This window comes from Contarinia nasturtii, unplaced genomic scaffold (assembly GCF_009176525.2).
Source record: "Contarinia nasturtii isolate CC-2019 unplaced genomic scaffold, AAFC_CNas_1.1 Cnas_scaffold_630, whole genome shotgun sequence".
Taxonomy (NCBI): domain Eukaryota; kingdom Metazoa; phylum Arthropoda; class Insecta; order Diptera; family Cecidomyiidae; genus Contarinia; species Contarinia nasturtii.
Genome location: NW_022197981.1, coordinates 2,836,196 through 2,849,984, shown reverse-complemented (window position 1 = coordinate 2,849,984; position 13,789 = coordinate 2,836,196). Strand labels below are relative to the sequence as shown.

Here is a 13,789-nt window from a genome sequence, read left to right as displayed (position 1 = left end):
ACGCTTGCAATCAAATACACAAACAATTTTTATATTGCGTTGCCTCTCTCATTCTTAGAAAATTAAAAATGAAAATTTCATTGTGATAATGCCAAAGAGGCAACGCAATATAAAAATTGTTTGTGTATTTGATTGCAAGCGTCACTGAAAATTTATATCAGATCATTTTCAGATTTGATGTGCAGTATTGCGTCACAGTGAGAACTTCCAAAGAAGGGTTTTTTACTTATATCATTTGTTTTAACATTAAATTTAAATTTTCTGTTTGAAATCCACAAAAAATTTTTGCTCGCTATGCTCGCCTCAATTTTTTATATTCTTTAATTATGTCCTTTTATCGCATTCGTATATTGATATTCATCACATCGGAAATCAAAAATATTTATATTAATCGATTTCTTGCAATGCACGCCAATTTTTTTTTTTTTGCTTTCTGCCATACTTTTATCATTTGTTCTTACATTGGATTAGAGTTTTCTGTTTGCTCTCGAAATTTTTGTTTGCATTTTCAATTGTTTTTGTAAACTACGGTGAATTTGTAGTTAGTATGTATGGTTACCAAATCTATTCAAAACTAATTGTACCAATGTTTTAATTCATTTTCTTCAATTGAATAAAACCCTCAAATATCATTTCAAGGTGTAGTTTCCAGGCCGATTATCTCTAAAAATCAAAACAATTATTAAAAAAATCTTAAAAAAGTGGTCGGCCAAATACACGCTTTTTTCAACTTTGACCAATTTTGAAAAATGTTGGTTCTAAAAAATGTGCACATTGGTTTAAAATTGGGTGCTCTTTCGATCTATGATAAAAAAAATCGTTATTCACACATTTTTTTTAACAAAATTACGATTTTCATCGATTTTTCCCCAATTTTTAATCGTATGGTCATAAATGGGTAAAACCATCTCCACTGATTTTTTTAAAAAAATTTCTTCGCTGTATGCTCAAGGGGAGCTCAATGTCTTGCTAAAGAGCCACAAATGACGTATTATTGTTGAAAAACACTCGGTATACCATAATCTGAAAATTCTCCAAAAATCGAAAATTTCCGAAATTTTTTTTTTTTACTTTGGACAAAAAAATTGGTTCGTTACGAATTTTCCCAGACATGACACATACACCAAAACATCACAAATTTGGTCCCCAACAAACGCTCAGTTTTCCACCAGAAAACTAATGCTGTAATTTTTTTAATTTTGGTTGGTGTGAAAAAAGTCATGGTCATTTTTCCAAAAAAACAACACATGCAGCGCCATCTAGCGATCATTTTCGAAAATTTTTCCAATCTGACTTCAGATTTGGATAGCTGAGGTTCGTACCTTTCCAACGACATATAGATCATTACCTCACCTTTCATATGCACAGAAAGTAGGCCATTCGAAGAAAAACTGAAAAAGTGCATTCCACTTTTTTTCGAACCTAGACCCCAGGCACTTGCGCGACGAAATCCAAAAATTCGAAGAGACATGTATGCTCAGTTTTCCATCTACTTTCGAATAAAATCGGTCTCCGGCGATTTGTCAAAAACTACGGAAAAAAATTTGCGGACACACAAACAAACCATTTCAAAAATTTCGTGTTTTTCGTAAGATTTTTTGACATGATCATATCTCGGACACTTTTCGATCGATTCCAACAATTTTTTTTTTCAACACTATCTACCCGAACTCCAGTTTCCGAATATGTCATTTTTCGGAAATTTGTTTTTGGTTTGGGTGGTCAAAAATGGACAAAACCAAAAATTTACCTTTTTTTTTAAGCGCCGCCTAGCGGTTAAATTTTGAAATTTTTTAATTTTTTTTGCGGATTTTTAATTTGGTGCCCGAGCACTACTAAAATATGCAAAACCCCTTTTCCAAAAATCAGCGGTATCGATTTTCATTTCTTTACAGTATATATAGAGTGACGCAAAATATACATATTTCATACGTATGTTGGTATTGCGTCACTTGGGGGACTGCCGTCCCCCGTGATAAACACAGACGACCATAGTGAAGTAGCTACGTTACCCAGCTGTGATTAACGTTATGCTTTGACTTAAGTCTCAGAGAGACTGTTAGGCCTTAAAGAACCTTAAGCTGGGATTTTTTAAAAAATATACTCAAACTTGTTATGAATACCATAAATTCAATGATTTTGTAAAATTTATTTTTGAAACTTTTATTTTTCATTGGAGAACAATTACAAAAAAAATTAATGTTTTGAGACAAACCATGGTGGATAGTGAGGGTTGCGAGGAAGTTCTTTCTTCTTTTCAGCTGAATTTTTACTTTCAATCGATGGAATTTGCTCTTGTTTTTGAGAACTATCGGGTAGATTGTTTGTTGGTGATGCCTTCTTTTTAAAACTTTGAGCAGCAGATAGTATTGATCGTGAAACTATGTTATCATTTAGAGGCAAAGATGTTGAATCTTGAGAGCCCGCCGATGATTTGTCTAGTGATTGCTTAGCAGGAACTCGCAGCTTCTGAGAAAGTGAACGGTTGTCCACACCCGATGCTTTCCCTTTATTTTGAGTTGCAATACACATGCCAACCAATAAGATGACAACAAAAGTAACAGATGAACTTGCCATTTTTCTCGTTTTTTTCTTATCTATAGTTGTGTTAAGAAATTTGAATTGAAATGAATTTAATTACTGTTCTTCTTTTATATTCAAAATTTTATAAATTGTAATAATAGGTCGCATATGGGGTGATATTTTTCAGTCGTAAACATGTTTTTCAAATTAAAAAGCATTCACGGAATGTTAGCCTATTATACCACCACCCGCAATGAAAACTATTCTAATGACGCACATATAATAAAAATAAATTTGAACATAATGATGGTAAATGCCGATATAAAATATAAAGAATTCCTCATCAATATAAAAGAACATATGTTTTAAAAAGAGTGAGTGTTTCCAAGAAATACAGTAATACAAAAAGACATAGAGTTTGAAGCCACTTATATAATACATTCTTTTTATCAAACTGATGTTAGAACCACTAATTGATACTGCCTGAAAGCCATCTCCATTAATATATCTTTATTATAATGGAAAAGTGTCGTTATTTGAATTTCCCTGAGATTTTATCTCATTACTTAACCAGACGATTTTCACAATTATTTTCATTAAAATGGTCATTAATATGTGTGTGCAGTGTGCACATGCAATAATTAAACTTTTATCTTTTACTTTTATCGCAAAAAATCACATTTGCATTATGCCTTGATAAATTGTATATATGAATTCAGTTAGTCTATTGCATTGTTCTAGAGAAGGAAACATTTTTTTTCTTCCCGTTTAACAAAATAAAAATTGTTCATCAATATGAATTGTTTGAGAGTGATTTCGTCAATAAGCATAATTTTGATTTTATTTTTCTATAATTATGTTATAGTAAGCAGTTTTTCAAATGATCAAAACGATAAGCCATTGTGTACAATCAAAACTCGAATTGGATTGATTCGAGGGAAACCAAATATTACATTGTTCAATAGACAATTGTATTATTCATTTCGTGGAATACCATTTGCTAAACCACCAATAAAAGAACATAGATTCAAAGTAAATAATTATGTTTTTACGCGGTTTTTCTCTTTTTAATTTCTATATGTCATTTCTTAGGCACCACAGAAGATCGACCCATTTAACGGTACATTTGACGCATTCGAATTTGGTAACGATTGCGTTCAACCCGATTTAAAAAAGAAAATCTTCTTTGGAGACGAAAATTGTTTGTACTTAAATCTGTTCATTCCATTGGAATGTTCAGCGATGAACAAAAGCGTAAAATTAACGGTGATGTTCTATATTTTTGGTGGAAAATTTTCATTCGGTTCGGCACGTTTTTATGGCGCTGACTTTTTTATGGAAACAAATGTTATTGTTGTATGTGAAATGATTAAATCATATATATTTTTCTCTCACATTTGTTTTTTTTTGTTTTTTTTTTTTTAATTTTTCAGGTGACATTCAATTACAGAGTCGGTCCACATGGTTTCCTATCTTTGGGATTACCCGAGTATTCAGGTAATATGGCAATGAAGGACCAATTACGTGCTTTGGAGTGGGTCAATGAAAATATTGAACTATTCGGCGGCGATAAAAGTAATATCGTTCTTTTTGGCCACAGTTCAGGTGATAAATAAATTCAATTGATTTAAAATTAATTGGTGTGATGTGATTTTAAAACTTCTATAACAGGTGCTGCATCAGTAAATCTTCATATGATTTCACCGACTGCTAGTCATTTATTTCACAAGGCAATCATGATGAGTGGCTCAGCATTGAATCCATTTTTACCAAGACATCAAGATCATTCATCTATACTTTATAATTTAGGTAAATTTTTGGCTAGTGGTCATAAGTTGCTATCATGATTTTCAGAAAAAGATAGTAAGACAGCTGTCACGAACAGTACTCTTCAAAAAATTATATCAACTAAGAATTGTTTATGTGTGCTGAACGGACCTTTTAAAGAACTAAACGGACTGAGAATGTTTCATAAATACTCAAATTCGCTTTGCGTTGATTTTTTTTCATCCATAATGAACATGTGTAGCGGAAAATCTACGATATCCCGCTTCGAATAAACGAGATCTCATAAAATTTCTTAATGAAATTGATGGAAAACTTTTGTCCAAAATGACATTTCAAGATGATTACAATCCAGGCTTCAGTCGTAAGACTTTTAATCGTATTTGGACTGTTTGCATTGAAGGTACTCTTTCGCGCACAACCTTAACACCTTTTTATTAGAATCATTTGTTTATCGTTATTTTTCAAAGAACCAAATGCAATTGATCCATTTATAACAGTGGCACCTTTTAATATCCTGACAAATCAAAGCTTTGAAAATAAATTTGATACACTCTTCAGCAGTTCACCCAAAGTATGTATATATTCGGTTTAAATTTTAATTTGAAATAGAATTTGATAAAAAAAATTTGGTTGTGGCACATATGGCATATGGTTTGTATATCCTACTATAGTAGGAAACAAACATTTGTTGTGGCAAATTCATCCATTATCGGGCATATGTTGACGGTCAATATTGGGGTTGGATTTATGTGTAGTTTCAGTCAATTTTACCGTCAAAATGGAAAGGAAAAAAAGTAAAAAAACAATTCAGTTAGATTGAATGCAAAAATAAACTATCAATTCAATAAAGTACTCACCTACGGGTTCTTTTATATTCCGCACAGCCCTAAATAGGGACCCGTACTGCGGTCAAGGGTACAATAGAAATCCTTGGATTTAAACTATTCACGCCTAGTAACTAACAAAATTTTTAAAATATTCTTCTTATGATTATTGTTGATTTTATGCTGCTATCAGTTGACATTGTTCGCATGGTGTGGATTGTCAGGTCTCTTCAACGAATCGGGCAATGGTATGCCAAAAAGACGACACATTCCTATAAAATCAGAAATAAACACAAAACATTAATCAATTAATATGAACACTGAACACCTAACGCTCTGCTCTCTATTCTCAATTTAATATTAATACAATATACAATTATGCACATACCTTTGAATAAAATATTCTTTGCGGCAACAATGTCACGGTGCCAAATGACTACGTGCTCAATCATGTCTTCTGGTGCAGCATCACCCAATTCATGGTATTCTCGAGTTAATGACCAAGTTTTGAAGATAACTTTTATCTTTGGCACTAAACGCTCGATGTTCTCACGATCTGGATTGATTGCTCTCTCTACAATTCGCTCTTTCTTAAGCTCTTGTCTGCTCAAATTCGTCACAATTATCGGTGGTTGTCCAACAATCGGTTTTGGTATGCAATTTCGACAAATTTTGAATCGATGATTTTTGGTTTCTCTTGGAAATCGCTCGTGACAATTGGCACACGTTATTGATGTACCCCATTCATCTTGAAAACTGACCTTTGTGTGCTCTTGTTTCTTGAAGCTGGTCGCCAATTTACGCGTTCCTGGGCATCTTTTCCGCTTCTTTATGCCCCATGGCCGATTTGGTGCCATTTCTCCAGCACCAATCCAAATCCAAGACGGTTTGTTGTTCGTTACCCGCATGGCAACTTTATCACTTGTTTTGGTAGCCTTGATGTGGTGATCGAGATCCAATCGTGCATATTTTCGAGTCGCATATGCTTGCATTCCCATTCGTAGCATTTTGATGCGATGCTGAATGTACGCTTTCCATGTGGATCCACGCGGCGATGGTATCACTGGGTACGACTTGAAATCCATTTGTTCTTCTTCAACAAACCACCAGGTCAATCGATCTGCCTTTCGATCTCTCTTCTTCTGCTCGGTTTGCCAATGAAATCGTGGATTGGATATTTTAATGTTTTCCTGTTAAATAATAGCGTCAAATTTCAATCACGTTCCGAAAAAAAAAATTGTAATAACAAACTTAATTTACCTCAATGTTTGAATTGATATGGCGACGCACAACGGCCACCCACGTTTTCTCGTTCGGATCGATGGCACTAGCATATGTCATGTTGTTAAATGTGGCCTGTTCCGAATTTTCCACCCAAGCCTTCGCTGGCTTCTCGTACAATATTGACACGCAAACACTATTGGTGATGATTTGCGAGTGAAACCGCTTCTGCTTGCCGATTTGTTTGATTTTATCCATGTCGAAAACCAAATTCCACAATTCATCTCGATGGCCGTACAAGTAATAGTCCAGTGTGTATTTGTTCATTCGATTGGTCAGCGGATTGCGAGAACTGGGCACCACTCCTAGTACAGTGTTCGCCAAATAATACATATCTGTCATATCCAATCGAACGTTTTTCAGTTGGAATCGGCATAACGGGACAAGTGCGAAATTGTTCACTTTTGGCGGTCGATTGTTCGTTATCAATCCATCGCGACGGAATGCATGCCATTGTTGTGCATATTGATGAAACACAAACACATATTATATTGTCTCTCTCACATGTTTCGTTTCTTTGTGCTGTGACATAAAAAAGCCACTGATACAATATTAGCACTAAAATCCATTTGTCTTATTTTATCATGTTGAAAACTGAAATCGGTTGTCATTTTGAATTTAATTTGTTTGAAAAAAACAAAAACAACGCACATTTTCTGACCGCTAATAAGAACAAAGAAACTCGTGCGTATGAAAATTCGATTGGAAATCATGGATATACTCTACATTCCGTTTGACACTAAAATGGCCACATAATTATCCTTGTGAATGTGTGACTCTCTCTGTTGTGCATTTGTGTGTGTACAAACTTTCAATTGTTTATATGCGCGACCGGTTCAATATTGCATGTTTCAAACCGAAACACCGAATGAATTTGTTTATATCACTTTCCCTCACACACACACAAACTCTGTATTCGTAGCGATATTTGACTTTTTGAATTTGTCCAACTGAATTTTAGGCGACGGAGAATGCAATCGTATGAGATTGTTGTTGTTGTATACCAAAAATCATCTCTTTCTAAACTGGCGGCACTTCTCAGTATAGTTTTGGCCGCAATAAAAAAATCAATCCCGTTAAATATTGAATAGAGTGATTTGTTTGTTTGTGATACATGTTAAATCGAAGCACAAAAAATTCCTTTGCTACATTAATTCTGTTGAAAACTGAAAAATGTGAATACAAACTTTGTGTGTACTCCAGTTGAAAAGAAAACAAATCTAAATGGCAACTCATTATATTTCGTTGTGATTTTGTGTATTGAAACATTTTTGTCAATACACTGTAATTTTGTCGATGTGTGATGTTCAATATTCAACTGATCCTTGCCTTCTTAATGATGCTGGACATATGTATGAATATAAGTGATACAAAATGCAATCAAACAGCGAAAACAGTCGATAGAATTGTTGATATAAATTTTATGTAAACAAAATCGAACATTTGAATCTCATGTTACACATACTTTCATTCTTTAAACGATAAATTGTAAAATGTCAACGTAATAAATGAACAATTTTATTGGAAACTATGCATATAATCAACTTTCCATTGACACGAAAATTACCACCGAAATGGGTGAAAACGTTACATTTTTCAACGTTAAAATAGATAAAAAACGTTACATTTTTGTATCTCCTACTAATTAGGAATTTGTACTTTCTGCGGAGGAAAATTGTCCAGAGCTCTTAACAAATTTTGATAAATTTTTTGAAATTGGTCTCCCTCTGGAAATGGCCCAATTAGACTTCAACTCCGATGTTAGTTGCTAACTTAGTTTATTGTCAAAGTTTGAACCATCATTTTACTTATAGAATTATAAAAATATATCGACGGAAGTTCGACGTTTTTATTTCGATGGAAAGCAGGTTAATGCAGAAACATTGCACAAAATGAATATGTTGATGACCGATATCAATTTTTTATATGGAATATTTTTGAGTGCCCGCATACAAGCGGCAAAATCAAAAGGACGCACATTTTTCAGCAAGTTAGTAAACTGTATTGATTTAACGAAACGTTTACAAATTTTATAATACATATCGAAAATATTTCAGGTTTTCAGTTGAAAATGATTGGAATGTTAGTTGGAGAAAAGCCAAGCGCAGCAATTTCACAACGGATTATGCAGCTCATACCGATCAATTGTATTACATTTTTCGATTTTCTGCCACCACTGACATTTTTCCAGATGAAGCATATCAAACACTGAAAGAAAATTCGATGCAGCGCGACATTATCCGAAATATTACGAATTTTTATGCAAATTTCGCAAAATTCACGTAAACTGATGAGAGATCTTTAACATTATATTTTACTTAATATAGTTTTGTCTTTAAAAATAGAAATCCAATTCCGGAAAATGAACCAAATGAATTTGTTGCATCCCAAACCAGACAATTCAACTATTTCGATGTAACGAATGAAGACATTTTCCTAAAAACAAATCCAGAGCTTGAGCGAATTGAATTTTGGGATAAAATTTTCGAAATAAATAAACAAATATGGAATACTAGTTTTAATTTTTGTTCGGATTAAAAGATTTAAAATCGTTTAAAATCAGATAAAAATATTCTAACCTTTCAAAAATTTTAGTATGTCTATTGGATTTTATTCTAAACACAATATTATATAAGATTTGATCTCAAAGTATTCCAAAAAAAAAACGTAAAATGTTGACATCTGAAAGTACACCGCAATATACGTAGATAAGTTCAGGTTGCTTTTATTCAACGTAAGTTTTGATGTAGTTCCAAATTTCATTTCCGCATACTATGCGGATTAAAATATTCTAATCAGCTCAAAATTTTAAAATGCGCAAAAATCATTTTTTAACGCGTTTTGGGCCTAGAGATTCAAGAACAATGGTTTTTTATCCTGTTAATGTAGTACATTGTACGCATTTTTTACCTTTTTGTTAGTACAAGAACTCTTCTCATACGTGTACGTCGACTTATTCGTGCTGAGACGAATATATAATTTTTCCGTGTTCATTTAAATCTGCCAGAACATTCATATTTCTATTGAAAATATCGAGAGAAGAGTATGTTTTTATTCAGACATTACTTAGCCATAAGCGCTGAATAATATACTCTCTCCTCGATATATTCAATAGATTTGTTCATTGAATGTCAACACACCTGAAAAAAAAAATTTTCCTCGCTCATTTTCAACATATCCATATAAATCGACTCAAAAATGAAGTTTGCCTCCACAAATGTATGATAGAGCGTAATAATGGCCTGAATTATGGCTGAATTCGGTGAATTAAGGTCCAATCTCAATTTCCCGCTTGCTAATCCTTTGGGTGTAGTACAAAATATCGATATTTTTCTGTATTTTCTGATATGGAATATTCACTGAGAATATTCGTAAGATACGTACATTCAATGCAATCGTAAAAATATTTTATACGTAAATACAGAAATAGCAACGGATGTATTAAGAATTTTTCACGGATCCCATCGCAAGCTTAGTTTATCGGATACGGATAAAATATATATCCGCATCCGTACGGGTACGGATGAAGTTGTCATCTGTGGGAGTAATAACAGTGAGCCTATTTATATAAATAAGTTCCTATTTTGTTTGATTTTTCCTTCTCTTTAGAAACTGGGCTACGACTTACTGTACATGCAGAATAAATTGGCAAAGTAATTTAAAGTAATAATTTTATTTATTCCAAATTTATGTTTTGTATTCTGTGAATAGTGTAAAGACGTCTAATGTATTTTCATATGTTTCAAAAATGCAAGTTGGGCTTTTGATTCGAGTTTGGCCAAATTTTGAACAATTGGTTTTAGTTGTTCCACATGATCTTGGTAGTTTGTTCCTCTGTTTTGTAATTTCTGTCCGTAAACGACTTTTCCATCAAATTCATTAACTGGTACTTTTAGATTTTTATCAACTTGTGTGATAGTGATATTAAGATGATCTTCAATATCTGCCAACATCTATAACAAATCAAAATATAAAAATATTCTTAATTGTTCGTGATTTTTCGCAATTGAAAGGCGGACAAAGAAGTAATTACATTTTTTTCGTTGAGCCAAGTGCAACATCCTTTGACATTTATCAAATTAGTGTTCCAGCAATTACGCCCGCGAGATGAGCACCATTCACCGTGATACCACACCTTTTCGGGAACACTAGAAACCAAACTGATAGCCAAGCCCATACGTTCAGCTCGACCAACACGACCAATTCGATGTACATAGTTTGATTTTTCGTCCGGCAGCGTTATATTGATCACTAATGGAAATGCAACGAGAATAATTTTCAATACAAAATTTTATATTTATCAATCATGATCATATTTAAGTTGAATTAGCACTCACTGAATGGCAATCCGCTGACATCAATACCGCGGGCAGCTACATCAGTACAAATCAGAAATTTTCGCTCTTTATTTTTGAACATTTCCAAATTTTGCTTTCGTTCTTGTGGCTTTCGGTCACCGTGTAAGCAAACACATGAATATTTGTTGGTATCCATTTGTCGTAAGTATCGCTCCAAATTATCGCAATCCATTTTGGTTCGACAAAATATGATGGCGCTATATGAAAATAGACAAAACAAATAACAAAGCTGACCATTAAAAAAGGCAGTTTCTAGCGAATAAAAGCCATCATTATTTATAACGTACCGATCCATATTATGTTCATTAATGGCTCGAATGCAGTATTCACCTTTGAGCATTTTAATTGCTTCAGAGAATGTTTCGGGTGTATTTAGGCCAGGTCTAACGCCATCCTGAGCATGAACGCCGTCAGTTTGGACATGACGTCGAAGACTGTGCCAGGTGGTGTCTGTTTGCGGATCAACAATGCAAACGACATGATGAACCGTATCTGGTACAGCGTCTTCACCTTTCAAATCGATCCAGGTCGGGAAGTGCATGAGTTTATCGGCCATTTTCTTCACTTCAAATGAATGCAATGTTGCACTACATACAATCATTTGCAAACGATGCGAGTCGCTGGTCATTTTCGGTATTCTTCGATGAATATTTTCAATTAAATTTCCATAATTGGCTTTTAGTAAACCGTCGGCTTCGTCCAGTACAAAAAATCGGCAATGTGTGAGCAATAATTGTTCTGAATTGATCAATTCTTCAATTCGGCCGGGCGTTGCAACGATGATATCGACACCATTTTTAAGCACTTCGATTTGTTCTCGAATCGGTACCTTTCCGATGACTAGCAACTCTCTGATGAATGGCTCTTTCATGTATTTTTTGAATTTATGAATTTGTTCAAGAGTTTGTTCGGCCAATTCTCTCGATGGCTCTATGATTATTGCTTGTGGTGCATTTGGTTTTGGTTGCAGTGTTTGCTGTGATTGTGATTGACTTATGGAATTAGCTTTAACATTTTCTGCATTCACTTGAACGCAAGCAACATATCCCTGTGGTGCATTGTATTTGAATGGTGTTTCACCAAAATTGAATTGAATTTCTGCATTTTTGAGCACAACAGCTGGATAGAATGTTTCGTTACGTAAATTATCATTGATACGAAATGCAACGCCAAGATTAACACCATTTTTCAAGTAAGAAATTTCACTTCGCTCCAAATCAAGTAAACAAGTGAGCACATCATTTTTACCAAATGCTTCACCATAATCATCGAATTGACGATTGTGTGATTTCTTTCCGGTGCCACCAAAACCAAAGCTGAAACGATCGGTTCCCAAGTCCAGACTAGCCGATTGAGTTGACCAACCGACACGACACAATCCTTCATCGCAAACAATTGCTTCGAAAAAGTATTTGCCACGATTTCTTACGCCGGCCGTTGCACGACAACCATTCCAATCTTTAAATTCACGAGACTGACATCGAAGACCGTCTGGCGTTATTGCCATTGCATTATTTCGATCATATATTGACATTTTCCACATTGTTTTACTCGAACCGCTTGTTGACGGTGCATTTTTACCTTTTCCGTCACGAATATCTCGTAATGTTTCATACACCGTTTGCAAAATTGGCAAACAAAATGCTCCGGTTTTACCGCTTCCCGTTTCAGCAGCCATCAAAACATCACCACCACCCAGGATCAATGGAATCGCTTCGGCTTGAACATCAGTTGGTAACCTTAAATTACAGCGTTAAATTGTTGTAATAATAATTGTTAATCGATGAAATAAAATGCTGAATTTCATCACAAATATATTAGTTTGAAGCTTACGTCCATTCCATTTCTTCTACAGCCTTGGCAATTTCGGGCAACACACCAAACTCTGTACACCGGGGAAAAAAATAAATTTAAATTATCAGTCATGGTGTATGCACGATGTATTACACATAAACTTACCCTCAAAGGCCGTCATTTTCACAAATATCCTATTTTCACTTCAACTGGAATTCGATAAATAGCTTCCGAACTGGAGAGATACTTTTTTTTCAATGATAGGAGAAGACTCGATGCGGCAAATGTATGTGCTTCGATTTGACAATCTGACAGCAGCATTTAATATTACACATTATTTTGCTTCGACAATAAACAGATCGTCTTTTTTCGGTCTCCCATAGATGTCACCACTTTTATGATGCAAGTTTAACATTGTTTGTGACATTTCAATCCAATTGGCTATAAGCTGAAATTCAAACACTAGCAGTCAATCGATGTATTTATTAACAATGTGGTAAAATTATATTTTATTGAAGAAAATATTGGAATTGTAAATAATTGACTTTAAATTTTTGATTTAAATGGTAACAATTTAATTGATATATTCGTTCGTATTTTATTCCAGAGTTGAATAATGTCTGCGATACAAAATCCAAACAATGGATGTGATGCTATAAATTGGCCTGATGAGGCAAATGCTGTGATAAACGATATAAAGAGTCACGTACGGCAGTTGTTTATATCTACGATTCTCCCGCCGACTGATTTAGACATTTATTTGAACTGTGAAACATTAGAATCAAAGAAGTGTACCATTCGTTTGTCCAACGATGGATTTCAAATTGTTAGCAATTCCTTTGATAAAATTGAAGATTTAAACGGATACCCGTATGAAACACCGTATGCACTACTGAATGAACTAAGCCCTGCCTACATTAACTCATTCGGTAATGAATTAACAAATGCATTATTCAATCTGCAGCGAAATGAAGAATAGCCAAATAAAACGATCCACATTGACAAATAAACCGCTCTTGAAATGATTTAAGACACAATTTAAATTGAATACACCGATATGATTTAGATTTGCCATCAATTTGCTTAATTAGTTCAGGCTAGAAGCACATTTTTATGAGAGTATCGATGTTCTTTTACCTTTTAGTTCTGCATTCGGATTTTTCATACAAAATACTTCAGACCACAAATGAAATTAGCAAATAAAACACATGTGATTTAATA

The 13,789-nt window shown here is 33.9% G+C and overlaps 4 protein-coding genes across 5 annotated transcripts; 2 read left to right on the top strand and 2 right to left on the bottom strand.

Moving 5' to 3' along the window:
- Positions 1-2,933: 2,933 nt before the first annotated feature.
- On the top strand, positions 2,934-8,954 carry LOC116340315 (esterase B1-like). Its single transcript, XM_031766751.1, has 11 exons — positions 2,934-3,138; positions 3,389-3,555; positions 3,616-3,879; positions 3,957-4,128; positions 4,195-4,332; positions 4,553-4,711; positions 4,779-4,882; positions 8,066-8,176; positions 8,231-8,406; positions 8,474-8,698; positions 8,762-8,954. Exons 1-11 carry the CDS (start codon positions 3,042-3,044, stop codon positions 8,952-8,954), a joined length of 1,806 nt encoding a protein of 601 aa, XP_031622611.1. The 5' UTR covers positions 2,934-3,041.
- On the bottom strand, positions 5,264-6,141 carry LOC116340262. Its single transcript, XM_031766661.1, has 2 exons — positions 5,524-6,141; positions 5,264-5,407 (listed from the first exon to the last, which is right to left on the bottom strand). The coding sequence occupies exons 1-2, from the start codon at positions 6,131-6,133 to the stop codon at positions 5,325-5,327; spliced, it is 693 nt and encodes a 230-aa protein (XP_031622521.1). The 5' UTR covers positions 6,134-6,141; the 3' UTR covers positions 5,264-5,324.
- Positions 8,955-10,073: 1,119 nt separating the features above from the next.
- On the bottom strand, positions 10,074-12,873 carry LOC116340055 (ATP-dependent RNA helicase Ddx1). Its single transcript, XM_031766235.1, has 6 exons — positions 12,734-12,873; positions 12,608-12,659; positions 11,062-12,513; positions 10,754-10,971; positions 10,450-10,667; positions 10,074-10,369 (listed from the first exon to the last, which is right to left on the bottom strand). Exons 1-6 carry the CDS (start codon positions 12,747-12,749, stop codon positions 10,139-10,141), a joined length of 2,187 nt encoding a protein of 728 aa, XP_031622095.1. The 5' UTR covers positions 12,750-12,873; the 3' UTR covers positions 10,074-10,138.
- A 121-nt stretch (positions 12,874-12,994) lies between these two features.
- LOC116340088 (GSK3B-interacting protein) lies at positions 12,995-13,787 on the top strand. 2 transcript variants are annotated; one of them, XM_031766304.1, is made up of 2 exons: positions 12,995-13,064; positions 13,176-13,787. In XM_031766304.1, exon 2 carries the CDS (start codon positions 13,185-13,187, stop codon positions 13,545-13,547), a length of 363 nt encoding a protein of 120 aa, XP_031622164.1. In that variant the 5' UTR covers positions 12,995-13,064; positions 13,176-13,184; the 3' UTR covers positions 13,548-13,787. The 2 variants fall into 2 exon arrangements, with proteins under 2 accessions (XP_031622164.1, XP_031622165.1); XM_031766305.1 differs by having other exon boundaries at positions 13,011-13,100.
- The last annotated feature ends 2 nt before the right edge of the window (positions 13,788-13,789 follow it).